This window comes from Tenrec ecaudatus, chromosome 10 (genome assembly GCF_050624435.1).
Source record: "Tenrec ecaudatus isolate mTenEca1 chromosome 10, mTenEca1.hap1, whole genome shotgun sequence".
Classification (NCBI taxonomy): Eukaryota; Metazoa; Chordata; class Mammalia; order Afrosoricida; family Tenrecidae; genus Tenrec; species Tenrec ecaudatus.
In genome coordinates, this window is record NC_134539.1 from 46230686 (window position 1) to 46257781 (window position 27096).

Below are 27096 nucleotides of genomic sequence, written 5' to 3' on the forward strand. Positions count from 1 at the left end.
GAGAGAGGGGGAGCTGGGGTGAAAGGAAGTGGTGTTAACAAACCCAGGGACAAGGGAACAACAAGTGATCCAAATGGGTGGTGAGGAGGGTGTAGGAGGCCTGGTAGGGCGTGATCAAGGGTAATGTAGCCAAGAGGAATTACTGAAACCCAAATGAAGACTGAGCATGATAGTGGGATAAGAGGAAAATCAAAGGATAGTGGGACAAGAGGAAAGAGCTAGGAGGCAAAGGGAATTTATAGAGGTCTAAATAAAGGCATGTATATATGCAAATATATTTATATATGAGGATGGGGAAATAGAGCTATGTGCACATATTTATAGGTTTAGTGCTGAAGTAGCAGGATATTGGGCCTCCACTCAAGTACTCTCTCAATGCAAGAATACTTTCTTCTATTAAATTGGCATTCTATGATGCTCACCTTCCCAATATAACCATTGAAGACAAAGCAGGTGAAAAAGCAAATGTGGTGAAGAAAGCTGATGGTGTCCGGCTATTAAAAGATACAGCGTCTGGGGTCTTAAAAGCTTGAAGGTAAACAAGCGACCATCTAGCTCAGAAGCAACAAAGCCCACATGGAAGAAGCACACCAGCCTGTGTGATCACGAGGTGTTGAAGAAATCAGGTTATCAGGCATCATCAGAACAAAAAATTATATCATAGTGAATGAAGGGGGGAGTGCAGAGTGGAGACCCAAAGCCCATTTGTAGGCTACTGGACATCCCCTTACAGAAGGATCTTGGGGAGGAGACAAGCCAGTCAGGGTGCAATGTAGCAATGATGAAAAATACAACTTTCCTCTAGTTCTTAAATGCTTCCTCCTCCCCCACTATCATGATCCCAATTCTACCTTACAAATCTGGCCAGACCAGAGGATGTACACTGGTACAGATAGGAACTGGAAACACAGGGAATCCAGGACAGATGATCCCCTCAGGACCAGTGCTGAGAGTGGCGATACTGGAAGGGTGGAGTGGAACGAGGGAACCGATGACAAGGATCTACATGTGACCTCCTCCCTGGAGAACAGAAAACAGAAAAGTGGGTGAAGGGAGACGTCAGACAGGACAAGATAATACAAAATATTAATTGATAAATTATCAAAGGTTCACGAAGGAGGGGAGAACAGGGAGGGAGGGGAAAAAATGAAGAGCTGATGCCAGGGGCTTAAGTGGAGAGCAAATGTTTTGAGAATGATGAGGGCAATGAATGTACAAGTGTGTTACACAAATGATGTATGTATGGATTGTGATAAGAGCTGTATGAGCCCCTAGTAAAACGATTTTAAAAAAATTATGGGAAATGTGATTTTAAAATAATGGATTTTTTTCACCATCTTTTTAAAGTGCACTCATAGATAGTGTTTTCATAAGAAAATAATCATGGCAGTGCGCATCTATGCTGTAAAACACTAGCTTCAGCCTCGGTTTAAAGAAACGTAGGGGTGAACTATTTTGATGGATGCAGACAATCCCAATTGTAGCCCGATGTTTGGGGCACCAGAGGAAGCCATCTGCCGCGACAAATTCAAGGAACGAGCTGAAGGCCTTTGCCCTACAGAATGATATGGTTTGGGGCAGACTCCAAGTTTTTGGAAGAGCTGTATACTCTTCTAGCACTTGACAGAATCATTTCCCCAAATTAGGCATTTCTCACTGAAGCAAGTCTCTCTTCTTCGCATACACAATACTCGTACACACTCCATAATTCTTCCGTGGCTTTGTCTTCCCTCTGGAAGGTCTGCTGCTGCCGCCCAGTCATCTCACAAGCAACACCAATCCAGTCTGGGCCAGAAGAGAGTAGCCGGCAGTGATGCGTGTTCACACCGATTCTGACTGCATCAGTACATTAGGGATTTAAACGTAAATAAAAATGAACCTCACTGTCAACACGCACATTCGCATTTCCATGCATCTCCATGGGACCTGTCTCCCATTCCGCAAGCTTGTTTCAGCATCACCCCGGTATGCTTCTACAGGCATAGCACTACAGCCTATTTCCAAGCTCCAGAAGCCCCTGTCCCCCTCACTGCCGGGCCGCCACGCCCACGAGCAGTGAGTCAACAAGGATTCCCTGCAAGAAGCAAGACCTCCTGTTTTTGTGTATTTCTTCAATGTTTTATTGTGAAACATTCCAGATGTACAGAAAGAGTTAAAGAATTATACGGTGAACACCCTTAAATTCTAGTTAATATTTAGCTGTAAAGGAGAAAGCCTTGTAAATCGCAATTCAGGCAAACCTATACTCTGAAAATCAAAAGCAGCCCTTCTTCTTGTCCTAGATGTAGTAGTGGGGCCTGGTTCTGGTATTAAAATCCTGGAGAAGTTTAGCTTTACCACAAGATCAGTCAAAAATAAACTGGTCTCAAAACGAACTAGGTTTTTTCTAGATTCACCAAACGGAAAGGAGACTCTCATTTCTTCCAAAAAAGGAAAGTTCTTCTGAGAAAATGAACAAAATCATGGAGCGCCACAAATAAAATGGCTCAGCCAGCAGCAAACATCAGTTACAAAAAGCCGTATTTGGAGGTCATGGAATCACTGTGACTGTACAGGCCACACATGCACCCTGCTTGCCATACCCAGCGTGTGTGACGCTGGCACGGGAATTCTAATCTCCTCGAACTCCAACACTGCTACCTCTCGAGCAGAAAACACGCGGGCAGTAAAACAGTCCCTGTGGCACTAACGGGCCTCACGCTGTAAAGCTTGACAAATTATCAGCTGCCAGCACAGGATGGCTTAGTACTTCAAAGGACACGTTTAACTTTGTATTCTGCTGTAGTTCAGGGTAAAGAAGTCATGTCAGTGGCTTACATGTGACTACATGTCAGCACTGATAGCCAGATTTTGAATTATAATACTCCCCCCCAGAAATTCTCCTGTCTTCAGACGGTTGAGGTAGACACCATGAAGTATCGCTCCCAATTCACAAAGGAGGAACTGAGGCACAAATAGACTGTGTGAGCAGTGTCTCGAACCATATTGTAAAACAGTAATTTTTAGAAAATGACACTATCATGGTTGAGGTTTAAGTTTTTAATGATTAAAACATCACACACACAGAGAGAGAATGCTCAGGGCTTGCTGAGGTCGGACTCACTGGCTCCCAACACTGTTCCCAGAGCTGGAGCTGGAGCATGGGCATCGAGGAGGCGGACTGGCGGAAGGCTACTCAGCTGTGGAAGCGTCCTCTCTGCCCGAGTCTTCTGCCCTGGGGTCTCAGTCATTCCAGGAGGCTCAGTTTCCACTGGGCCTGTTTGTTGATCTTTGGGGGCATAAAAAGCTCAGCATCTAAAAGAAAGGAGGGGATACTGTGACGGACGCAGTGGCTCTAGTCGTGGGCACTACACCAGACCAACGAGGGGACTGGGTTTCACCGCTACACAGCCATTGCCAGAGCCCCAGTTAATGTGGCCGTCACCCTGACAAGCTCCGGATCCGACCAAACACAGCAACGCAGCTGGGAGGCCCTGCTTGGAGAAGAGCAACTGGGACTCTGCTGGCGTGACGAGGAGACACCTGGGAAAAGCAGCAGGATGCTCTGCAACCCGTCGGGAGGGCGAGGTCACGTGGTGTGCACGCCAGCAAACCCGCCAACTGCACTCCCACCGCCTCCAGGTCACTTTACCTGATTCATTAAAAGTGAGAAATACGGCAGCAGAGTAGGGTCACTCAGTAAGCAAAGTTAGTGGATAGAATATAATTTATGATAAAAATTTTGCATTTATTCATAAAAATGAGGGGGGGAAGTAAATGAGGAGTTTGGGGAAATTCTGTCATGTAACCAAAACTCCCCGACTCTGCCACTCCGAAAGTCCTGTGAGTCTTTCGTCTCCTGCAGGCAGCAGAGGAGGACAGATGCAGATGTGAAAGGTTCTCTCCGAATGGTCACTTAATGGAATAACACATCTGTGCAACGAGGAACATATATCAAAACTTCTTTTCAGAGACTATTTAGCAATGGCATAAAAATGCCGAAGATAAAATATCTTTAAATAGCAGGACACCAAATACCATGATCATGATTATGTGGATGTACATAACTTATATTCTACGGCTGGAAAGACGCTGTGTTCCAAGCGAGGTTAATGTCCCTTGGTTTGTGTTTCTGCACTACCCTGCCTACTAGCGCCTGTTTCACCGTGACTCCTACACGTTCACTGCCCACACTGCTGTTGCCCCATCGCAAAACAAGACAGGCAAAACTACCCACAAAAGGACCACAGGAGGTCTCGTTACTTAAAAATATTGATCACAGAAAAAGGCAACTGAAATAAACTGACTTCAACAAAGTCATAATTTCGTGTTGAATAGTGAGGGTCGAATAAGACTTTATCTTTCAAAAAGTTAGGAAAATAAAATATTCTATCTTATCTTAAAGGTAGGTATAACCACAATTATGTTTGCTTCTTTGAGTTGACAAAGCTTGAACACTAAGTGCGGGCTCTTTGGCAAGGAGGTGATTATGCTAACAAATTGTATGACAATTTCTCACATGTCCATCCTTGATCTTCACAGCACAAAAAGTCACCTTTATGGACATTGGGCCTCAATTCAAGTACTCCCTTAACACAAGAACACTTTGTTCTAACAATCTGGCATTCTGTGATGCTCACCTTCCCATCACGATTGCTGAAGACAAAATGGGTGCATAAGCAAATGTGATGAAGAAAGCTGATGATGCCCAGCTATCAAAAGATACAGCGTCTGGGGACTTAAAGGTTTGAAGATAAACAAGCAGCCATCTAGCTCAGAAGTAACAAAGCTCACACAGAAGAAGCACACCAGTCTGTGTGATCTTGAGGTGTCAATGGGATCAGCTAACAGGTACAGTCCCAGAATAAAACCATACCCAATGTGAATGGAGTGGGGGTGGGGCATGGAGTGGAGAGCCAATGCCCATCTGTAGATAATTGGACATCCCCTCACAGAAGGGTCACAGGGAAGAGATGAGCCAGTCAGGGTACAGTATAGCACTGAAGAAACACGCAACTTTCCTCTAGCTCTTTGGTGCTTCCTTCACCCCACTATCATGACCTCAACTCTACCTTACAAATCAGGTTAGACCAGAGCATGCACACTGCTACAGATAGAAGCCCGCAACACATGGAATCATGATAGATAAACACCTCAGGGCCAACAAGGAGAGTAGAGAAAGCAGGAGGATTAGGAGAGGGTGGAGGGAGATAGGGGAATTGATCACAAGGATCAACCTAGAACCCCCTCCCAGGGGGACGAATAACAGAAAAAGTGAGGGAAGGGTGATGGAGGACTTATCCATAACTTATCAAGGGTTTGTGAGGGAGGGCAGGTGAGGGAGGGAGGGGGAAGAAATGGGGAGCTGATATCAGGAGCTCAAATGGGAAGAGAATGCTTTGAAAATGATGATGGCGGCGTATGTGCAAATGTGCTTGACACACTGGATGAATGTATGGATTGTGATAAGAGATGTAAGAGTCCTCAATAAAAGTATTTAGAAAAAAAGTCATCTTGAACAAAAATACTTGTAATGCTTTGTCAATCTGTCCAAGGCCTCCTCAGTCCTCTGGTCGTCAGCCCTTTACGTGAAGCACTTTGTTTGTTATCAAAGTAACAAGCCTAACTCGGCTGTGACGCAGTGGCTTCAGATCACTGACTCATTTCATGAGGACTCCCCACTGCAGCAGGACATGCAATTTACTGTGTAATATTCCGATTGCATCATAAAACAGTCGGAAAAAAATGTTCCAAAGCTCCCTGACCTCCCTCGTGGGATGTGTGAGCATCGATAACCCCTGAGAGTTGGGAGGCCCTCGGCAGCTGAAGAGTATTGAGCTGGACTAATTTCGTGTGCTCGCAAAGGGGTGTTCCAACTATCGTGGAAAAATGAAAAGATAATGGAATTTTTCCATGAACTTCTTGAGGCCTCCTCAAGGTTTGCACTTTAACATTTTCCTATCCAACCTTCTAACTACAAGACTCTGACAGTAAAGACTCATGTAAGAGGGCTCCCCACCCTCTACCCCACAATGGTCTCAGGCTCAGCTGAAAGGGGAGGCGCCCTTTGATGAGCTTCAGTTGTCCACAGTACTCCAGGGACGGTCTGACTGGACATGACCTGAACATGTGCACTAGGCCCCAGAGAAAAACACTAGGGGCAGAAAGCACAAGTGGATTGGGTTAGCAATGCCAAGTGCACACTGACCAAACTGCCTCCCGTCTAAGATGATTTTTCTGCATTTTGGGTATCAGGGTCTACCTTGGGATTGGTCCAAAAGCAGCTGGCCAGCCCCAGGATGCTGCGAAGGAGACACAGAAGGAATGAGGTTCCTGAGACTGGAACCAAGGCAGTCTCCACAGGGATGATTCATTTCAATCCCATCAAAATGCTAACCTTACAGTGCAGCCTTTAAATGGAAACAAGTCTCAGCACACTGCCCATAAATGCTAGAAATGCAAACAACAGCCGTTAAAACTGTCCATTATTTCAGAATGTCTCTTCCCTTGAGAAGCTGAGAGGTTGGAAAGCCTGACTGACTCGCCTGAAGGACAAACACTGACTCCAACCACTCACCAGAGAACAGAGCTTTGGGCTCTTGCTGTTCTCAGGGGCGTCGAGTCACTGCTGACCCACGCGACCCTACCCGGCCCCCACAGAAGGAGCACCGCCTGCCATCCTCCCCAGTGTGCCCCCAGGGGAGCCCATTTTTAAAACTACCTTCCCCTCAATAAACAAGCATCGTAAAAGACACAAAAGTGTTAAGATTCTCGGGCTAGGTCTTCAAATTATACTGTTCATCCTAAGAGTCAAAAATAAAACGGTCTAGGTCAAACGAGGTGCGCCACAAGGTCCCCAAGAGGAACTGCTTAACTGCACCAACAGTCAAAAGTGAGCCGCCTTTGGAATTGATATGTAAATGTGCCCTATTGAAGCTAATGCGTGGGCGAACTGTCAATCGGCTTTTCTGAATGACACTATGTTAAATGGTATGGGTTCCCCTGCCCCCACCACTAGAAACGTTCAACACTCTAAATAATCCTGCTGCAGAGTGCCGTGTAGGGAGACTCATCCTGGTCCCCTGGGAGGCTGCTTGGGTGAAAAGACCATGAGCGAACCTTGAGCGATGTTCCAGGACCTTGGGGCAAACACTGAGGGATACGGAGAGTCCGTGTTGCAGACAAGACAAGAATGTTTGTTAATCATGAATCATGAAAACATCTTGAGCCTGAAGTCATTGTGCCCTAGAATTCCCCGTGGTGCATTTGAACGCTTGTAAATAAACACTGGCCAGTGGAGAAGCTCCGGAGGGTCCTCTTTCTCAAGTCCCTCTCCCTTTCCGTCCTGACTCCATCTCGAGTCTTGAGTAGTTACTCCGCGCACCTCTGCGAGCAAGCTCCCGCTGGCTGGAGCGCCACAGCACCACCAAGAGAGTCACTCAACAGAGGAACACAAGATACTGACCCAGAGCAGGGGCCACAGTCTTCTGCTGCTGAAAGGAGGCCATGATGCTGTTTGCAGTAGAACTGGGACCTAGAATCTAAGCAGAAAGTAGAGCGAGTCAGAAAGATTATCCTAGACTTCCAATCATTGCAAGTATCAAAGGCCAGGTCTCCACCAGCAATAAGCAGCCTGTCATGTAAACTCGCACGTGTTACTGGTATGGAATCAAACACTGTAATTTCTCTTTTCTTAAGGGATTTTAATTTGCCGAATTTTCCAGTTTCTCCACAATCTCACCTCGGGCTTCTAAATCTCAAGGTCATAACACAGAAAGGCAATCTGCAAAGATGTAAGTGGCCCTTTTCAAATGAGCTGTCAGATAAGCACTAGACTGCCAACTGCCAGGCCAGTGATTCAAGCCCACCACCCACTCCACAGGAGAAAGATGAGGCTGTCTGCCCATGTACAGAGTTACAGCCTCAGAAACACTCCATAGGGCTGCTATATGAGCCAGCATGGACTGATGGCAGTGGGTGGGTTCCCAGTATGCAAGCCACTCCCTAGGGTGAGGAGGAACGATGCCACGAGGCTGTAGCATGCGCGCGGGCGCGTGCGCACACACACACAGCATCAACCACACGCACAGATTAGGGGAACTTACATTTTCTATGTGAAGGCAAACATGCCTATTATGGGGCAGAAAGCAAAATCTGCACAAGCTTTCATGTTGGCCACAAGCCTTTGGCCCTACACCAGCTGCCCTCTGGTTTGCCCCCTTCACTGCCCTGGTGGCACACACTCAGAAGCAACACACGTGCCCAAGCTCTTCCAAGGGCTCCCTGGGACCCTGCACATGTAGCAGAACCAGCCCCGAGGGTAGGGCTCTTTCCTCTAGTCACCACCTGGACATCCTTCCTGCGTTCTGCTCCACTTCTCCTGGGTCTCTGTGAGCTCACGGGCTCTGCTCCCCTTCTCCTGGGTCTCTGCGAGCTCACCACCTTCTGTTCCCTTTTCTCCTGGGTCTCTGCGAGCTCACCACCTTCTGCGTGAGGGGACCCTGGTGGAGTCGCTAGCTTTTCCAAACCCCACTCAAGACGTCTGACAGGACATGAAGCTGACTCGACCTTAAACTTCCTTAACAAACTTACCACAATAATACAGTTTCAGAGAAAAGTCGTGTTGTCCAATAAATTAAAAAACAAAAACAATTGTCCTTGGTTTCCTTAAGAACTCTGACCCATGCTTGAATTCCTAAATGAGAGATGAGATGCTCCAACGCTGGCTGTGGCCCTGCTGCCAACGTCTGGAGGCCTGAGGCAGCCGACTGCCTCGGACGACTTCAAACCTCAGAACAGGGCAGCTGTTTCCCTTCGGACTTTAGGGGTCGGGTGAATGTAATCACCTGTGACAACAATGAGCAAACCTAACTCTTGCCTTTGAGAACACTTACGGAGGTGGTGGAGCTCGGCTGGTGGGCCAAAGTCCAAATTTCTGGAATTGACCTCTCTATCAGTTGCAGAGAATCTCCAAAGGCCTTTTGTAATTCCTTTGCTTGCTCATCAAAGGCAAATTGGAAGAGTACCTTTAGAATACGGCATACCTCATCTAGAGAGAAATCAGAGACCCGTCAGAGCAGTCCCAGCCCTGTGGCGAGTGTCATCGCAGTTCCTTCCCCCAAGCAGAAAATAACGGTTACTGCACCATCCCGGACACCTCCCACCTCTCTCTCCTCCCCAGTGCAGGGACAACCCAGCACAAACACTACAAGAAGAAAGCCAGCAGGAAGCAGCCTCCACAAGCCCACGTCCTGGCTTGGAGCGCCTCCCACACAGTCAGCCTGCTGGGTGCCAGGTAGGGCAGGGCTCCTAAGTCACAGCCGAGGTGGACGTGCCCTGAAATGACCCTTCCTGCCCACGGCTTTCTCTCTGAAACTACTGAACTGTCTGCAGTGCCGAGTACGATGGAGGTGGGTCGGGGGACCGGGCAGACCAGAGTGGCATCACCGTCCCTGGCCCTAGGTGAAGGGGAGAGCTAGCTGTGCGGGAAGCACTGAGTGTATGACAATGGTGGTGGCATGACCTGGAAGAGGAAGCGGCTGCCAACACAAAGAGTTCATCAACAAGCAGATGTGGTGGAAACAGAGAATGCTCTGTTGTGTCTATTTTTGCCACAATTAGAAAAAAATAATACCACGAATCACAATGACTACAAGGAAGAAGAAGCTGTTCTAGAGTTGGCTGTGGGGACGACAGTACAACTCTTCGTGATGTGACTGACCGACTGGATTGTGTGGCATGAGGATGGAGTGCTAACAAAGCGGTGTTAAAGAAGCAGCTACCTTTCAGTTTCTCAACGCTCTGCACCACCTCACTCAGAGCCTCCAGCAGGGCCAGGTCCTCCAGGGGACTCCCCTCCTTGAGGCTGTGCCTCTTGCGCTCCGCTTTGCGGCGATTCTTGGACGAGCGCCTGTTAGAAGTCAGAGAAATGTTCACGCAGGACTCGCCTGTGCGCACCTTTCTAGCGCACGAGAAGTGCTGTGCAGAGGGAATGGTTCACAAAAGGCTACCCTCATATGTTACCCTGGGAGGGGTGAAGTTGTAGTCAGGGAAGAATAAAGAAAATCCTAAAAAAAAATTAGAAATCAAGCTTTAAGAAAAGTGATATTTTGCCTCAAAATTTTGGTAAGATAGAGTCAAATGAGACTGTGTGCAAGAGCTAGAACAATAAAAATAATCAAGAAAATGGAACTTTAAACTGAGAAATTTAAAGAGCAAAATACTGTAAATCTTTGCAGGAGATACTTTCCAGACCAGAATTTGAAAATTATTTTAAAAATAAATAAATCCTATCTCCCCTGCTTTCCAAAGAATCCCACAACTGTTCAATCAACACCAGCTCACGGTGAGCCTCCAGGACCAACAAGAGCCCACAGGTCCCCGAGGCTGCAAGGCTGTATGTGACCAGCCAGCCTCCTTTCTGGCCTGCAACAGTTCGTGGGTCTAAAACACCAATCATGAGGCTCACAGTCCAACGCTCAGCCAGAGGACCACCGTGGGTCTCTTTTCCTGCCTCAGAGTTCTTCCACTTTGCCCTAAGCATTGTGTGATACCCCTTCCCCGACTTTTCACTGTCACAGTTCAAGGTGCCTTTCCCGCCAACTTTCTGATCACCACACCTCAGATGCCCACTCTGAATTCCGAGTGTGACACAGCTGAACTCAATAGCCTTGCACTCTGTCATGTCTCCTAAGAGTCCTGTCAGCTTCTGTCCCTCACGTCTTGTTAGTGAAATGTTGGCAAGAGGCACCGAACTGGACACACCAGTACACAACTGTGTCCAGATGTGACCTGACCGATGCTATACAGGGCCAAAGGGCGGTGGTTTATTCTAAATTTAACATTTCTTCCAATGCCACTTGCAAAGCCACTGGGCAGTTCTGCCATCCCATAGGGTCGCTATGTGCCAGAATCGACCTGACAGCAGTGGGTTTTGATGTGTACACTAGCACCCAGGACAAGAGCCCCACAGGCTGGGAAGTACAAGAGCTGTAGCCCAGGTGTAATTTTAGATATGCCAGGGAGGTGCTTGCCCAAATCCCACCTTGCTGGAACTGTGCCTGTCCAGCCCTAGCCCGTTTGCTCCACATACCAAGAAGACGGCGGCCCCTGTGCTGAAAGAGCAGGATACCTACGCTGATATCCTGGAGTTGCTGTGGGAATATCTGCCACTCAGGTCACTGCCGCTCACAACACTGCTAGTTTCAGAGAAGAGGTCTGACTCTGGGCCATGGGGCCCCTCATCCTCTAGAAAAGCAGAAGCAGGTGTACAATGAGAACACTTCCTTCAGTCGGGGGCTCATGGAAATCACTCAGCTGAGGGATATCTACAGATGGATGACATTTACTACAATTGATTCAAAATGACATCACATAAAATACAGTTATTATTGCTATAAAATAGCAATTTACCAAACTTTTGGAAATGAGGAAACTCATTTTACAAACTTAGAAGTGGTCAGCTGCTCTGAGTGAAGGGTATGAGTTTTGGGGCAGAACCCTTTTGTGATAGTTAAGGTTTCTTGTGCCAACATGGCCAATAAGCACATGCGGGATTGCCGTAATTGAAAGGTGGAGAGGTAAATGCTTCGGTAAACCTCGCCTTTCTACTTCTCGGGTCTCTTGCTCTCTGATGGTCGGACCAGGGTGCAGCTGCCTCAGCCAATTCTTTGCCTCAGCTGGCAAGGCTCACTTCCTGCAAGACATCCCTGAGGAGAAGTCACACGGACCTATCCTGATGCAGCCGTGGGTGCTGGAGCAGCCGTGTGGAGACCCCTGCCAGCGCTGAGATGCTTACACGCTCACTGATTCAGCTTTCCTCCTGCGTTTGGCGTGACTGCATGTGCCTTGCCAGTTTTAGGAGGACTTTGTAGATCAGTGTCAGACATAGGGGCTAATGTTGGACTTATGGGCTTGGACTGGACTGGGTTGGGATTCTTTCTTAATGTACACTTACTTTTATGTAAAACTCTTCTCTTATACACATATGGATTTCTGTGGATTTGTTTCTCTAGTCTACCCAGAAGAACACACCTTGCACTCTGGCTCAGCCCTGCCCTCACAAATGAACACAGGCATACATCAGACACTCACCCAGGTTCATCTGCTGGGCTTGCTCCTTGAGCTCTCGAACCACCAATAACCGTTTCTTATGACGACAGAATGTGGCTGTCTGAGAGTCCAAAAGCGCCATGTAATTTTTCTGGGCTGGGGACAAAACAGAGACTAACTGCAGCATGGTGTTTACACAACGAGGAAAAACAGTGGAGGGAGCATGGGTGTTGGCAGCTGGAATTTAACATAAAGATACAGATTTCCAGATTTTCTAAGCAAGATTCTTTTCTTGATGAGCATTAATCGATACAGAATGGCCTGACGATTGAGAGTTCAGATCTTAAGAATTCAGAATATTTTCTACTGATCAACCTCTAGCATCCCCTGTGCAGGCTTAGGTTCTAACTTCAGAGCGGAATGGCAAACAGGAGGAGTGTGTGCACAGGAAGCTGTGAACAAAGCAACAGGAGAGAGTCAAGTGCTTCTGCCTAGTCCACCCATCAGAATGCTCTCAGGCTTTGAATATATATATATATATATATCCACTGATTTCTTAAAATTATTGCCCAATGGAAAAATACACAAATCATTACTGGTAGAATACATAGAAGAAAGCAAAAGAGACATCTTATTCATAGGTACTGAGGTCTATGTGTTCTGTTTCATTTTTAATGAGCCCCAATTTTCCTAGACTCATACTTCGTACATTCCATGTTCCAATCCCTAATGGATGCTTGCAGCTCTTCCTTCTCATGGGAGCCATACTCGTCTGGAAGGTGTTACTCCTGCAGGCATTATTCCAGCTGAGTCATGAGGATCGACTGTCCTTGGAGAAAGCAGCTCTTCCGCTGCCATAGTTTGACAGCCTCAGACCTGTGGGGTCATCTTCTGGCCCTGTCTCTGACAATGTGCCATTGCTATCCCTTGGGCTTTCAGTAACTGGCAATGGTTTGGAGCTACCCATAGGGGTTTCAATGGCACATCCCTCTAAAGCACACAGCCTTTCCCCTCTTCATAGTCTGGAAGCTCCCCTGAAGCCTATTCACTTTGGGTGACCCTGCTGGCATTTGAAATACCAGTGACTTAGCCTTCAGCTTCACGGCAACACACAAGCCACCACAGTACAACAAAACGCACAGAGCGATCCCTCTCTTAGGCATTAGTGAGCTGAAATGGACTGGTACTGGCCACTATGAATAAGAAAACCATATGGTTTACAGTGCCTGGAATGATACAACAAAGAGGAATGGTGTTGTATTCATAATTCAAAAGAGATCTTTCAAGATCTATCTTGGAAGCATAATGCTGCTTATGAAAGGACAATATTGATCCAAATACAACTACTACTCAAATTTATGCATCAATCACTAAAGTGAGAGATGGAAAAACTGAAGAGTTCTACCGTCTTCAGCCTGAAATTGGTCAAACATGCAATCAAGATGCATTGATAATTACGGGTGACTAAAATGTAAAACTTGTAAACAAAGAGGAGAAGGAACAGTAATTGGAAAATTTGATCTTGATGATGGAAATGTACCTAGAGATCGCATGATAGAATTTTGCAAGACAAGAAATTGTTGTTTTCAACAACACAAAAGACAACTACACACTTGGACTTCTCCAGATGGAATATAAAAAAATCTAATTGCCTACATCTGTTGGAAGAGACTATGGAGATGCTCATTATCAGTGGCTAAAACCGAGTAGAGGTCAACTGTGGAACACACCATCAATTGTTCATATTTAAGTTAAGGTGGAAGGTGAAGAAAACTAAAGTCCATGAGATCCCAAGTATGACCTGCAGTATAGCCCACCTGAATTTTGAGAGCAGTATATCCCACCTGAATTTTGAGAGATTTGATACATTACATACTAATGTCAGAAGATTAAATGAGCTGTGGGAAGACATCATGAACATTATTCATGAAGAAAGCTAAATGTGGTGAAGAAAGTTGATGGTGTCCGGCTATCAAAAGATATAGTGTCTGGGGTCTTAAAGGCTTGAAGGTAAACAAGCGGTTACCTAGCTCTGAAGCAACAAAGTCCACATGGAAGAAGCACACCAGCCTGTGTGATCCCGAGGTATCAGGCATCAAAGAACAAAAAGTCTTATCATTGTGACTGAGGGGGGAGTGCAGAGTGAGTACTCAAAGCCCATCTCTAGTCAACTGGACATCCCCTTAAGGAAGGGTCCCAGGGAGGAGACAAGTCAATCAGGGTGCAGTGTAGCAACAATGAAACATACAACTTTCCTCTAGTTCCTAAATCCTTCCTCCCTTCCCACTATTATGATCCCAATTCTACCTTGCAAATCTGGCTAGACCAGAGGATGTACGCTGGTACAGATAGGAAATGGAAACATAGGGAATCCAGGACAGATGATCCCTTCAGGACCAGTGGTGAGAGTGGTGATACCGGGAGGGTGGAGGTTGGGTTGGGTAGAAAGAGGGAACCGATTAGAGAGATCTACATATGGCCTCTCCCTGGGGGACGGACAACAGGAAAGTGTGTGAAGGGGGGCATCGGAGAGTGTAAGATATAATAAAATAATAATTTATAAATTATCAAAGAGGGAGGGGGAGCGAGAAGGGAGGGAGGAAAATGAGGAGCTGATGCCAGGGAAAACGAATGTACAAATGTGCTTTACACATTGATGTATGTATGGATTGTCATAAGAGTTATATGAGCCCCTAATAAAATGATTTTTTTTAAAGGCTAAAGGTCATTAGAAAAGATAGGGGAGAAAGAAAAGATCACCAAGAACATCAGGAGAGACTGAAACCCGCTCTTAGTCGTCGATCGAGTAGCTCCAGCATCTGGAAGAAAGGATGAAGTCAAAGAGCTGGCAAGCACAGCTCTTCCAAAGGGCAGCGCGAGAAGACACATTCAATTCTAATGAAACCGGCAAAGACCTACAGTTAGAAAAGCACAACGGAGGAGACGAGACAGTCAGCATCTTAAACTGAAGGAACTAAAGAAAAACTCAAGCCTCGACTGTAAGATTGGAAGATTCTATGGGAAAATACTGAAAAACACAGGAAGCATCAAATAGGAATACAGAGTCAGTGTACCCAAAAGAACTGGTTGACATTCGACCATTTCAGGAGCTAGCATAGGAGCAAGCCCAATGGTACTGAAGGAAGAAGTCCAAGCTGCAGTGAATGAATTAACCAAGCACAAGGCTCCAGGAATTAATGGAACAATTGCAAAATTTCAACAAACTGATGAGGCACTCATTTGATTATGCCAACAAATTTGGAAGACAGTTACTTGGCCAACTGACTGGAAGAGATCCAGATTTTCATCCATTCCAAAGAAAGGAGACCGACCAATAAAATGCTCACATTAGAGAACCAGATCAACAGTAGCACATGCAAATAAAGTTTTAAGATCATACGATAACAGTTACAGCGATACATTGACAGGAAGCTGCCAGAGGTTGAGGCTGGATTCATAAGAGGCATGGCATAAGAGATATGATTGCTGATGTCAGATGGATCTTGGCTGAAAACAGAGTATCAGAAAGATGTTTACTTGTGTTTCATTGACTAGACAAAGGCATTCAACTGTGTGGTTCACAACAAACTATGGATTTCTTGTAAAAGACTGGGAACTCCAGCACCCTTCACTGCGCACCTGGGGAACGGGCACACAGATTAAGAGGCTGTGGTGCAAACAGAACAAGGGGATGCTGCATGGTTTAAAATCAGGAAAAGTGTGGCAGGGCTACATCCTCCCCCCTAACTGAGTCAAGTGGTCTGCTGAGGAAATAATCAGAGAAGGTGGATTATACGAAGAACGTGGCATCAGAACTGGAGGAAGCCTTATTAACAACCTACGATATGCAGATAACACAACCTTGCTGCAGGAAGTGAGACCGACCTGAAGCACTTGCCAATGAAGAGCAAGGACTACAGCGTTCAGTATGGATTACACCTCAATGTAAAGAAAGTCAAAGTCTTCACAACTGGCACCAACGACACATCATGATAAATGGAGAAAAGATCAAAAGTTGTCAGGGATTTTATACTGCTTGGCTCCATAATCAACGTCCACGGAAGTAGCAATTAAGGCATCAATTGATGTTACATTAAGTAAATCTGCTGCACAAGACCTCTTTAAAGTGTTGAACAGCAAGGACTGTGAGGACTGACGTGTGGCTGATCCAAGCCTGGTAGTCTCAGTCGCCTCACACACATAGGAAAGCTGGACAAAGAGGAAGGGAGACCAAAGAAAACTCAATGCGCTTGAACTATGGTGCTGGCGAAGACTATTGAGGAGGACAGTCTCTTGGCTTTCAGCATGGGACTGCTAAATGAACAAACACAGCCAGAATGCACTTCAGAGCAAGGATGGAGAGACGTCTTCTCATATGACTTGGACATATTATCACAAAAGACGAGGCCTTGGAGAAGGACAGTAAGCTCACGACAGTGGAGGAGCAGTGAAACCGAGGAAAGCCCTGGACCAGATAGACTGACACCGTGGCTGCAGCCAGGGGTCAAACATGACAACACTGTGAGGACGACGCGGGCCGGCCGTGCTGTGCTCTGCTGCACACACAGGCACTCTGAGTCGGAGCAGGCTCCGCACGCGTCGGCAGCACTCCAAGGCTAGCACTCTCCTAGGTTCTCAGTGGTAGAGAAGATTTCAAAAGCTGTCTACATGGACTGCTACTGATGAGACAGGATGCTTTCAGATCCGGTTTGGACACCGTAAGAAGCTCCTACAGCTGTAATTAAGAAATGGGCGGATGCATCTGAATTGTGGTACTGGAGAAAAAGCCAAAAGACACTCCAACCTATCTTGGAAGAAGTTGGCTTGAGAGCCAGAGTTCTCCTTAACAGCAAGGATGTCAAGATTTTGTTTTACATACTTTAGACATATTTTCAGATGAGATCAATCCCTGTCGCATCTTGGTAAAGTGGAGGGGCAATGAAAAGGGGGAAGGATTGACACAGTGGCTGCAATAATGGGCTCAAGAATAGGAACGATTTCAGGCTCCAGGACCCTGCATTGTTTTGTTCTACTGTGCACAGTGTCACTTTGGGTCAGAACCAACTTGCTGACAGCAAAAAACAAACATTAATGAATTAACACTCATTTTCTTTATTATCCTCACTTCTTATTTGGTCACGTGACCACATTCCCATGTGGACAAATCTCATTTCTGTTCCCGGAGGGAGCAGAGGACATGAAGAACCCCGCAGGTACCTTTCACTAGAAGGCAAAACCGAAGAAGGCAGTGGTAATGGGAACAACAGCTACTCTTTATTGAAGACACACTCGGTGGCTGGCTTTGTGCTAGATGCTTTGCCAGCAATTTCCACAGCAATATAATGTTGTGACTGTTCTACGGTTTTTACTTCCAGGTGAGGACCTTGGCATTCAGAAGTTAAAAAATCCCATGAAACACAATAGCTAGGAAGTTTTAGACGCACTGTTGAAGCTTAGATCTCTCTAAGACACGTTTTATTTCTATGGTTGACCATAAAAAAATTTTTAAATTAAAAAAAAAAAGAAATGGGAAGTGGAAGCAAGGAGGGTAAGAGAAGAAATTTATGTGACTGTTAAAAAGCCAGATATTACTTATATTACTTACAGGGTAGACTATGCTTAAAAGACAATTCCTGGCATTTATAGAGGTCTAGATAAAGACATGTACATATGCAAATATATTTATATATGAGGATGGGGAAATAGATCTATGTGCATACATTTATAGGTTAAGTAGTAAGGTAACAGAAGGACATTGTGCCTTCACTCAAGTACTCCCTCAATGCAAAAATACATTCTTCTATTAAATTGGCATTCTATGATGCTCACCTTCCCAACACAACCGCTGAAGACAAGGCGGGTGAACAAGCAAATGTGGTGAAGAAAGCTGATGGTGCCCGGCTATCAAAAGATATAGCATCTGGGGTCTTAAAGGCTTGAAGGTAAATAAGCGGCCATCTAGCTCACAAGCAATAAAGCCCACATGGAAGAAGCACACCAGCCAGTACGATCATGAGGTATCAAAGGAATCAGGTATCAGGCATCATCAGAACAAAAAAAAAATCTTACCATAGTGAATGAGGGGGGAGTATGGAGTGGAGACCCAAAGCCCATTTGTAGGCCACTGGACATTCCCTTACAGAAGGGTTTCGGGGAGGAGATAATCCAGTCAGGGTGTGATATAGCAATGATGAAAAATACAACTTTCCTCTATTATTTTCTAAATGCTTCCTCCTTCCCTCCCCCCGCTATCATGATCCCAATTCTACCTTGCAAGTCTGGCAGAGGATGTATACTAGTACAGATAGGAACTGGAAACACAGGGAATCCAGGGTGGATGATCCCTTCAGGACCAGTGGTGTGAATGGCCATACTGGGAGGGTAGAGAGAGGGTTGGTTGGAAACGGGGAATCAATTACAAGGATCTACGTATAACCTCCTCCCTGGGGGACGGACAACAGAAAAGTGGGTGAAGGGAGACGTCGGACAGGGCAAGATATGACAAAATAATAATTTATAAATTATCAAGGGTTCATGAGGGAAGAGGGAGAGGGGAGGGAGGGGAAAAAATTAGGACCTGATGCCAGGGGCTTAAGTGGAGAGCAAATGATTTGAGAATGATGAGGGCAATGAATGTACAAACGTGCTTTCCACAATTGATGTATGGATTGTGATAAGAGTTGTATGAGCCCCTAATAAAACGATAAAAAAAAGATAATTCCTAAAATCAAGCCACACTGTTAGAGATTTCTGTAAGTCAAGCTGATGCTCTGTATTCCCATCTTGCTCTGAAGGGGTCACAGGGACCCCCAGAAGATTCTAGAGCTGGCAACACTCCTCTGTTCTCTAGGTATCAGACTTGACTTGCAAAGGTTTCCCATCATTTGTTAAAAACACACTTGCTCAGTGAACAAAGACTTACCCTTCACCCAGATTTACCGATCATTACCCTTTTGTGCTTACATGCTTTCCTCTTTTTGGGAAATATTTGAGAGGAAGTTGCAGGCATGCTTTTTCACTACCAAATATTTCAACAGATGGGGCGTCAAAAAGCTCATGGAAAAGATAATGGAATTATCTTGTATAGCTCTCTTGTATTTTCTTGTATTTCCTATGACGACACATATCTCCCATAATCACAATTAAATGCTAGAAATTTACCAATGATCTAATACTATTATCTAATAGACTATTCAGATTTAAATTTAGCAACCATTATTGTGTTCAAAGATTCTTAATTGTACATTATCATGAGTTTGTAACATCCAAATATTGTGTTAGTATTTAACAGCTTAGCATATTAAAAATTCCAATCAAAATTAAATGCAACATGCAGTGGAGAATTTTTATTGACACTACGTAACAGCAAATTATTAAAATTAGTGGTAGGAGAGGGAGTATTCTCTCTTTCTCCCCTCCCATCTTTTTATGTCCAGAAGAAGAATTTATCTAAAAATGGGACCCTTACCTTCTAAAATGGAAGGCTTTATGTTGGTTTCTATGATGTCTAGTCTGTTATATTTGTACACCTGGAAGGAAACACAGAGTCAAATATTAGGCCAACAAGACTCTTTAGTGGCGAGTTAAGATGCTTGGCGAGAAACGGATCATTTTCAGAGGTGACCAGGAGAGTTTGCAAGGGAGGGGCCTACAACAAGGCGGCCAAAAGACAGTCCACTCGCTACAGTAAAACCAGCACTGTTACGTAACATCAACGTAAACACGAGTGCAAAAACACTTGCTAATCCTTACATGCAGAACCTGCACTATATCTTTTGAAATTCTCTACTCTCACAAGGCAAGGGATTACAGCGTCTCCTTTGTTCTCTTTCACAGCTTAGCACCCAGCACAAGGAGACATTGAAAAATCTCCTCACCATTCTCAGAGCTTCTTCCCAGGCACTTCCTTCTAGCAGCAAGAGCACAGCTTCTTCATAATCCTGACAGGGAAGATAACAGGTGTCAGATGCTCAGATCCACCAGAACAAGCTGTGTGATAACTGCTTACATGGCGCCCTCTGTCCACTCGTCTTGTCCCAGCCCTGGTGGCCTACAGTCCACACGCAGCAAACACTGATGCAGAAGGCAAAGGAGGGCGTGCATTCCAGGATAACCACAGAACGTGTGGTACGTGTACCACCCTGTAAATATTTAGTCTCCAAAACTCAAGAGGTCAAAATCAACTCCACGCTCTATGTTGTTAACCAAGCTCAAACTTCTAGCATATATTACGAAGGTTCTTTGGTAGTTTATCTCACAAAGCTTCTCATTATTTAGATTTCCAAAATGGATGGCTTTCAAAAGAAACTCTCTCGCTGGACTTACAATGCCCGCTCAACTGTGCCTTTAATTAATAGGGTCCAACTGAGAAGTCCTTGCTTGGGAATAAGGGCACCTTCAGAGAAAGGCACGGCGGGTACCTGGGCATACTGTTCCAGAACTGTGGCCGCGTCACTGAGCTTCCTCTGCTCCACAAGCTTTCCTGCAAAACAACACAAAATAAGAGCAATGGACATCGGAACACAGGGGGCTTATTAAGGGCAGTATTACTGAAACTTGAGCATCAAAAGTTGGCTTAAATCATTTATTTAAAGTATTTTAAGAATTACTGATTGAACTCTACAAAGTATGTATTTAAATAAAAGTGCTTTAAGACAGCATTTTCGAAAGTGTCCCCCCGTAAAGCTGTTCCAAGGCCTAACAGCACACACAAGAGCTTCCAGGGTGACCTGCGTCTATGACGTAACGGACAGAACAAGTCAGGCTCCTACACTGAGCCCTCCACAGGGTTCACGCATGAGAACACTGGCGAGGACGGTGAGGGCCCCACAGTGCTTTGTGTACTCAGGCCGCTGTGAGCCAGGACCAACCTGACTGCCCTAACAATAACCACCTCTACCTGTTATACTCCCAGCGATGGGCTTTGTCTCTATTTGGTAGGAAATCGTTAGGCATCCTACTCCAATTGGCAGAATCTACATTTAGCTCAAGATGTGAAAATTCACTCTGAAAACTGCACTCTGAAAAATGCTGTGGGAAACTGAGGCAGGCTAACTCATGAATCCAGCTCTCCCCCTGATAGAAAACAAAAAGCCCACCGTCAGCAAGCTGAGGCCCACTCACAGGACCCTCGCAGGACAGGGCAGAACCGGCCCTCAGGGTGTCCGAGGCGGCAAGTCTTCACAGATCCTTCTCCCAGAGCCGCCTGACCAGGGCTCCCAGGGCTTCCGCTCACCAAAAGGAAGACTGCGATCTCTTTGGCTGAGCACTAGAGGGAGCCTGTGACGCGTTCACATCCCAGAGTCGCTCTGGGCCGTGGGGGGACAATCCAGTGCACACGGTTACCTTTTGTTTGCAGACCCTGTGCAAACTGCATGCACAGGAAGCACCTCTGTGAGAAGGCTTCAAAGAGTACGTGGAGAGTAAAAGATTCTGGAATATCTCATAATGTTTTCAAATGCTCCTGAATTGTACTCTGTTTCTTGTGTGCGTGCTAAGCACCTGGGAGGATGAGCGGCACTCCAGAGTGGGGCGCGGCCAACACACAGCAAGGTACAGGTGGAAGAGCACCTGCTGTGACTGTCAGGTACCCGCACAACAGAACCAAGCCCTGCCCGGGCCGATGCCAGCCTCACAGCCACTGCTGTTTCAGATCACTGGTGCAGTCACCGGGGCAGTTCGGCACATGGAAGGCTCCTGGCTTGTTGCTGATGTCCCTCTCCAGGCACTGGTCCCTCCGGACAGCATGTCCAGTCTCACAGCCTCACTTTTAAGGCCTATTCCAGACGTACTTCGCACTTGTCCCCACACACACGTGTCTGTCTGCGGCATTCTGTGACAGTCCAAGGCAGCGGCTCTCCTTCGGCATCCCTCAGTCAGGGTCCAGCTTTTGCAAACCCGTAAGGGGATTGTAAACGGCCGGAGTCAGCCTCACCTCAGGCCTCCAATGGGACAACTTGACTTCTAAAACACTATAAAGAGTCTGAAACAGCAGATTTGAGCAATATGATACCTCATTTGATTTCTTGACTGCTGATTGCATGGGCACTGATTTTGCATCCAAGTAACAGGAAATCCTTGACAATGTCACTTTCTCGATAGTGTTGATTAGTCCAGCTGATCCTGATAGGGTTGATCATGACAGTCTTGATTAGTGCAGTTGTGAGGAATTTTGCTTTGTGGGGTTGTTTTTAAAGCTGAGGGGCAAGCAACCCTGAGGGTTAGAGTCTCTGCTTCCAGAAACAAGGCTGCAGCTGCCGTCTGCTAATGTGCGCTCCCCCAGTCCTATGCTGTGCCCCTCGTCCCACTATCCAACCTCGCATCTTACTTGCTTGTAAAGTCAGCCTATAGAGTAAGTGTAAAAGGGTGCAAACCTTAACACACGCTTTTCCTGAGTTTAAATCACGGAGGATACTTTGGTTTGTACAAACAGCTCCTTGAGTGTTCAATGCATCAACTCAGTTCTTGAGATGTTCTCTAAAGTCCCGTGGAACTGCTCAGGTCATATTTTGGCTCTCGTGGACTTCCTTCATCTTGAACTTGCATATCATCAACTGCTAGTCTGTTCTAGTCAGCTCCAAGCTCTGTTTTGAGTGATGGCGTTAAGCTTACATCAGCTCTTTCCAGAGATGCAGTCAGTGAATTCCTGTGTGTCTCATGAGGGGAGATCTATGTGTTGAGTTGTTTATGTTTGTGCAGTGAATATGGGGTCAAATATCAGTTGGTTAAGATAGATTCATGGTAAAGGTTATTCATTATATTTTCCTCTCAGCTTCTCTGTTGGCTTGAAGTATCTAAAGAGCTGAAAGATGCAAAGCTTTTATCTAAAAACAATTTCTCAAAATTTAAATTTATAAAGTAAGTCTCTATGTCATAAACATTCAACTTAAGACAAACTCTTATGTGCTGTTTAATGTTATGTAAATTTACTCTCACTATGAAATGAAAAAAGCAATCCCCACTAGCAACAAGTTCATAATGATCATCTTTGCTTACTCTATGCGCAGCTTCTGAATCGTTGACAAGGTTTAGAGTCTTTCTTTTCTTGTGGGAAAGCCTAAAGGAGAACTATATGCATCTCACTGGCCAAGGAGTCCGTGCCGACTCAGCGATCCTGTAGGACAGGGGAGAGCTCCCCCTGTGGGCCTCCAAGAGTGTAACTCTTAATGGGAGTAGAAAGCCACTTTCTCCTGAGGAGCGGCCACTGGCTTCTAATTGCTGACTTACAATTATCCCTTATGAGTAACCATTATACCACAAGGTTCCCTGTAAATTTCAACTTAGCTTATATAATCCAACCCAAATTTGCTGATCTAATAATTAATTAAAACTATAAGCCACTACCATCAAGTTGATCCGACTCACAGAGACCCGAGGAGTATGCATCTGTACAACGAACCTGACTTAAAAGCACAGGGAGGAAGGGATCTTGTTCGGAATCCAGGCACCACCTGTTACCAGGTGGAATGAATGGGAAAACCCTCCGAGCCCCGGTCTCCGGGTGAGGGTAACAGCATTTCCTTAGCATCGAGGACATTAAGCATGCCCAGAATGTCACAGACCTTCCTCCAGACTGCTGCAACAGAGCAGGCCTCCTAGTCAGTGGCTCCTTGCTCTTCAGACACTGCGGAGGGTCAGAGCCCCTACGCATCCTCCTCACCGGCGTCCTTCTCCTTTCAGACCCTGCTGCTGCTTTCCCTTGTGGCTCAGGCAATCCCAGAACCATCAAGCAGAGACACTGCCTTGGACTTCTTTGGGTTTAGGCATTTGGTCTTTCCTTCCACCTCACTTGGGGCCGTGCCTATGATGGTCTCCTAGCTCCAGAGGTTCCAACCAATTCCTACATGGCACATGGCCCCAGCTACACTGTCCTCAATGTGGTCATATGATGTCCATTTCAGTGAATGAGGGGAGGGGAAGTGGTGCTGGAACTCCTAGGTCACTTCCAAATTAATGGCAAGTGCTTGCCCAGGACTCTAGCTTCTCCCTCTTCCCAAGGCCCAGAGCGCAGGCGTGAAGACAGCCCCTTCACAACCATGCGGACAGGCGCGATGCCGTGAGCTGGCAGGGCCACAGAACGGAAGGTGTCTGAAGTCGTCATGCCCAGACAGCTTAGCTCTGCCCGCCTTTAGGTGAAAGAAGAACTTTTGACTTTATCATGCTGCTGCATCCCTGGGCGTCTTTGCTGTAGCTCAACCTCATTAGTACCACTCTAAACTGATTTTTATCAGCAAGTATGAGATTTATTTATCTGCAGTCGTCAAATCAAACAAGGAAGAAGCACAGCTTTGTCCAGAAGAAGAGAAATAAACAGTGTTTACCTGACAGAGTCCTTCCAAGGCCAGCCAGCTGGTCTTTGGTGAAGTTCAGCTGGGCGGCCATGCAGAGGGCTTGCTGCCAGCTGCCACAGGCCAGGAAGGCCTCTAGCGCTTTCTCATAAGCACCACAGCGGGCAAACACCAGCCCCGCGGGCTCCCGGAGCTGCTCCCCCAACAGGTGGTCCCCGTAAGCCATGCTGATATCCTGAGACACGAGGAAAGTGAGGGTGAGCGGGGAAATGTGAGAATCACGTCACCCAACCTGGAAAGCAGACTGCACCCCCTACTGGGAACCTTAATGAAGACCCTGCGATGAGTTAACTCAAGCACTTTCATTCATTCAAAGCCTGACTGCGGACGTGTCCTTTCTTCACGAAAGAAACAAGGACTGACTACTTATGTGTGCGCTAGTGTGAGCTTAGTGACAGCCACGCAGACGCAACACAACAGCCATCACAGGGGTCCCGCTCTGTGGCGACCGCTGACCGACTTCTCACCACAGTGCTGTCAATGACGTAACTAGTGGGGGATTAGTGGTGACTGGACAGGGAGCCTGGGCCTTCTGTCTCACAGGGTTGTCAGGAAACTGAGCTCAGAGTAGAATGGGCATGGGACCAAGCCCTGCGTGGAGTGAGAGGAGTGTGCTCCCGGCCCAGTAAGGCTGGCGCGGCTGAGCAGAGAAAACGTGGGAGACGCGGGCACAGGAGAGCAGAGGCTGCGATGGCCCGGCCCTGCCCACCGGGAAGAACGTAACCTGGAGCGCCTGCCTGAGGAACCCGAAGCCTCATGGGGAGACCATTCAGTCAGTTGGCGGTTTGCTACTGGGAGACAAGTGGGACCGCCGAGGCAGAGTTTGGAGGAGACTCAAGAATTCCAACAGAGCAGTGAGGCCAAAGGATGGGGACGCAGAGAGAGGGCAGAGGCCACACATACAATAGCACATCTGTGGACCTAAGAGTCAGGGGCTGGGAGAGCGGGGCAGTGGTGGCTACTGATGCTAAAGAAGCAGGCAGGGCTAGCTCGTGGAAAAGTCGGCGTGCTGTCTGCGAATGAGTGAAAACAGCGTGGTGATGGGCAGAGCCTCTGCGGTCCTAGGTGTGCACACAGCACTCTCTCCCCATCTCTAAGGGTGTGCACTCCCTTCCCAGGCGGGTGGCCTGCAAATCATGCACCACGTTTCACTTAGAAGCATGCAATCTGGCATATAAGGAGAACTCACTGTTCATTGAGTAAAAAGAAAACGACGTCCCTTTACCCTGAGTTATACGGAAAGATGTGCATTTCCAACCCCCAGTCATGCAGCAACTGGAAATGGTGAACGGGAAGCAGAGACTCCACGTGGAAGCCACTGCACTGGTCCCAGATGAGGAATCAGGGCCCACCCCTAGGTCGAGGGGAGGACCAATTCCTGACAATAGGGCAGGATCATTCTCCCAAATGAGAAACTCAAGAAGAGGCTAGTTAACTTCCGCAAACCAGGGCACCAAGGGCAGTGCTACGGACTGAGACTTCTCAACTCGGACTTGTCCAACCAACACACAAAGGAGAGCCACAGCCCCTAGCTCACACACCTTGTACTGCTGAGAGTCTCTCGGGTACAACTGCAGTGCTTCATTATACAAGTGTTTATCTTTTATTAAGTTTAAACATTCCGGGAAAAACTCTGGTCCTGGAGAAAAGAGATTCGTACAGACACGGGTTAACTTTCAGAAGCGTGACGGTTGCACGCACACTACACTCCCATTAAGCGAGCTACTACACGGAGCGGTCCTGCACAGGGTTCCCAGAGATGCCGTCTGTACGGGGGCAGGTGGTCTCACCTTTCTCCCATGGCGTGGCGGGGGATTTGAACTGCTACTTTGTGGTTAGTCAGTGCTTCCTGGAAAGCACCACCAGCCAATGACCCCCAAACAAAACCAGCCAGGAAACTTTACAGAACCAGCGTCTCTGGGGAGAAGAGTCCAGGAGTTTGAGTTTGTAACAAGCACCAGTGGCGATGTGGATGCAGCAGCAGCACTCGATGGGATCAGGGTTCTACTGGAAAGGAATTCTCTCTTCTATCCCTGACAAATGACCAGGTAGGCCAGTGTTTTCCCAATCTCCTTCAACAGAACCACTTGGGTGAGCATATTTACTGAAACCCCCCCGAGAGGCCTTCTTCCCAGACCTGTGAAAGCACCACATCCTCCAAGTGCCTTAGCAAGCACCAAAGGGAACAAGGCCCTGCCCCAGGCTTCAACCTCAAGGAAGAATCCCAAGAGCCGAAGCTACAAGTTCCAGAGAGGGGCAGACAGAACACGAGCGACTCCCAGTGACAGCCACGGTGTTCATCTGCTCCAGCAAGCCACAGACCCCAGGGCAGTTAGCACTGGCCACTCCACAGACACCAGGAGAAGAGTTATAGAAGTCTGATTTTGAGACAGTGAAGTTAATTTAAGAGGTGATGCTACTCTTGTAAAAAGATAGTCGCAGAAACCCACAAGGGCAGGACTACCCTGTCCGATAGGGTCACTAAGAATTGGAATCAACTTGATGGCAGGGAGTCTGGTTTTTGCTTTTGGTTCTTAGCCAAAAAAGAATGTGCTCTTCTTTCTGAGCCAAGAAACGCTTTCAGGTCTCTAAAAGTGGTTTGCTTTATACACTATCCTTCATGGTCCAGTCATGGCCAATGAGGCCAAACTGGTACAGACCCAAATTTGGAAAGTGTGGGTACGCTGGAATGGTAAGTCCTGCTAGACACAGAATCCTC

The 27096-nt window shown here is 46.7% G+C and overlaps 1 protein-coding gene across 2 annotated transcripts in view; it reads right to left on the reverse strand.

Moving 5' to 3' along the window:
• Nucleotides 1-3020: 3020 nt before the first annotated feature.
• The window catches only part of ELP1 (elongator acetyltransferase complex subunit 1), a 58184-nt gene continuing 34108 nt past the window's right edge, over nt 3021-27096 (reverse strand). Inside the window, exons 27-37 of one of the 2 annotated variants that reach the window (XM_075560281.1) lie at nt 25919-26016; nt 24351-24552; nt 20451-20512; nt 19908-19970; nt 19499-19559; nt 12073-12186; nt 11115-11226; nt 9762-9889; nt 8874-9028; nt 7445-7520; nt 3021-3294 (exon numbers count right to left, since the gene is read on the reverse strand). In XM_075560281.1, the coding sequence (XP_075416396.1) occupies nt 3227-3294; nt 7445-7520; nt 8874-9028; nt 9762-9889; nt 11115-11226; nt 12073-12186; nt 19499-19559; nt 19908-19970; nt 20451-20512; nt 24351-24552; nt 25919-26016 (1139 nt within the window). In that variant the 3' untranslated portion in view covers nt 3021-3226. The remainder of the gene's footprint in view (nt 3295-7444; nt 7521-8873; nt 9029-9761; nt 9890-11114; nt 11227-12072; nt 12187-19498; nt 19560-19907; nt 19971-20450; nt 20513-24350; nt 24553-25918; nt 26017-27096) is intronic. The other variant, XM_075560280.1, reaches the window with a different exon arrangement.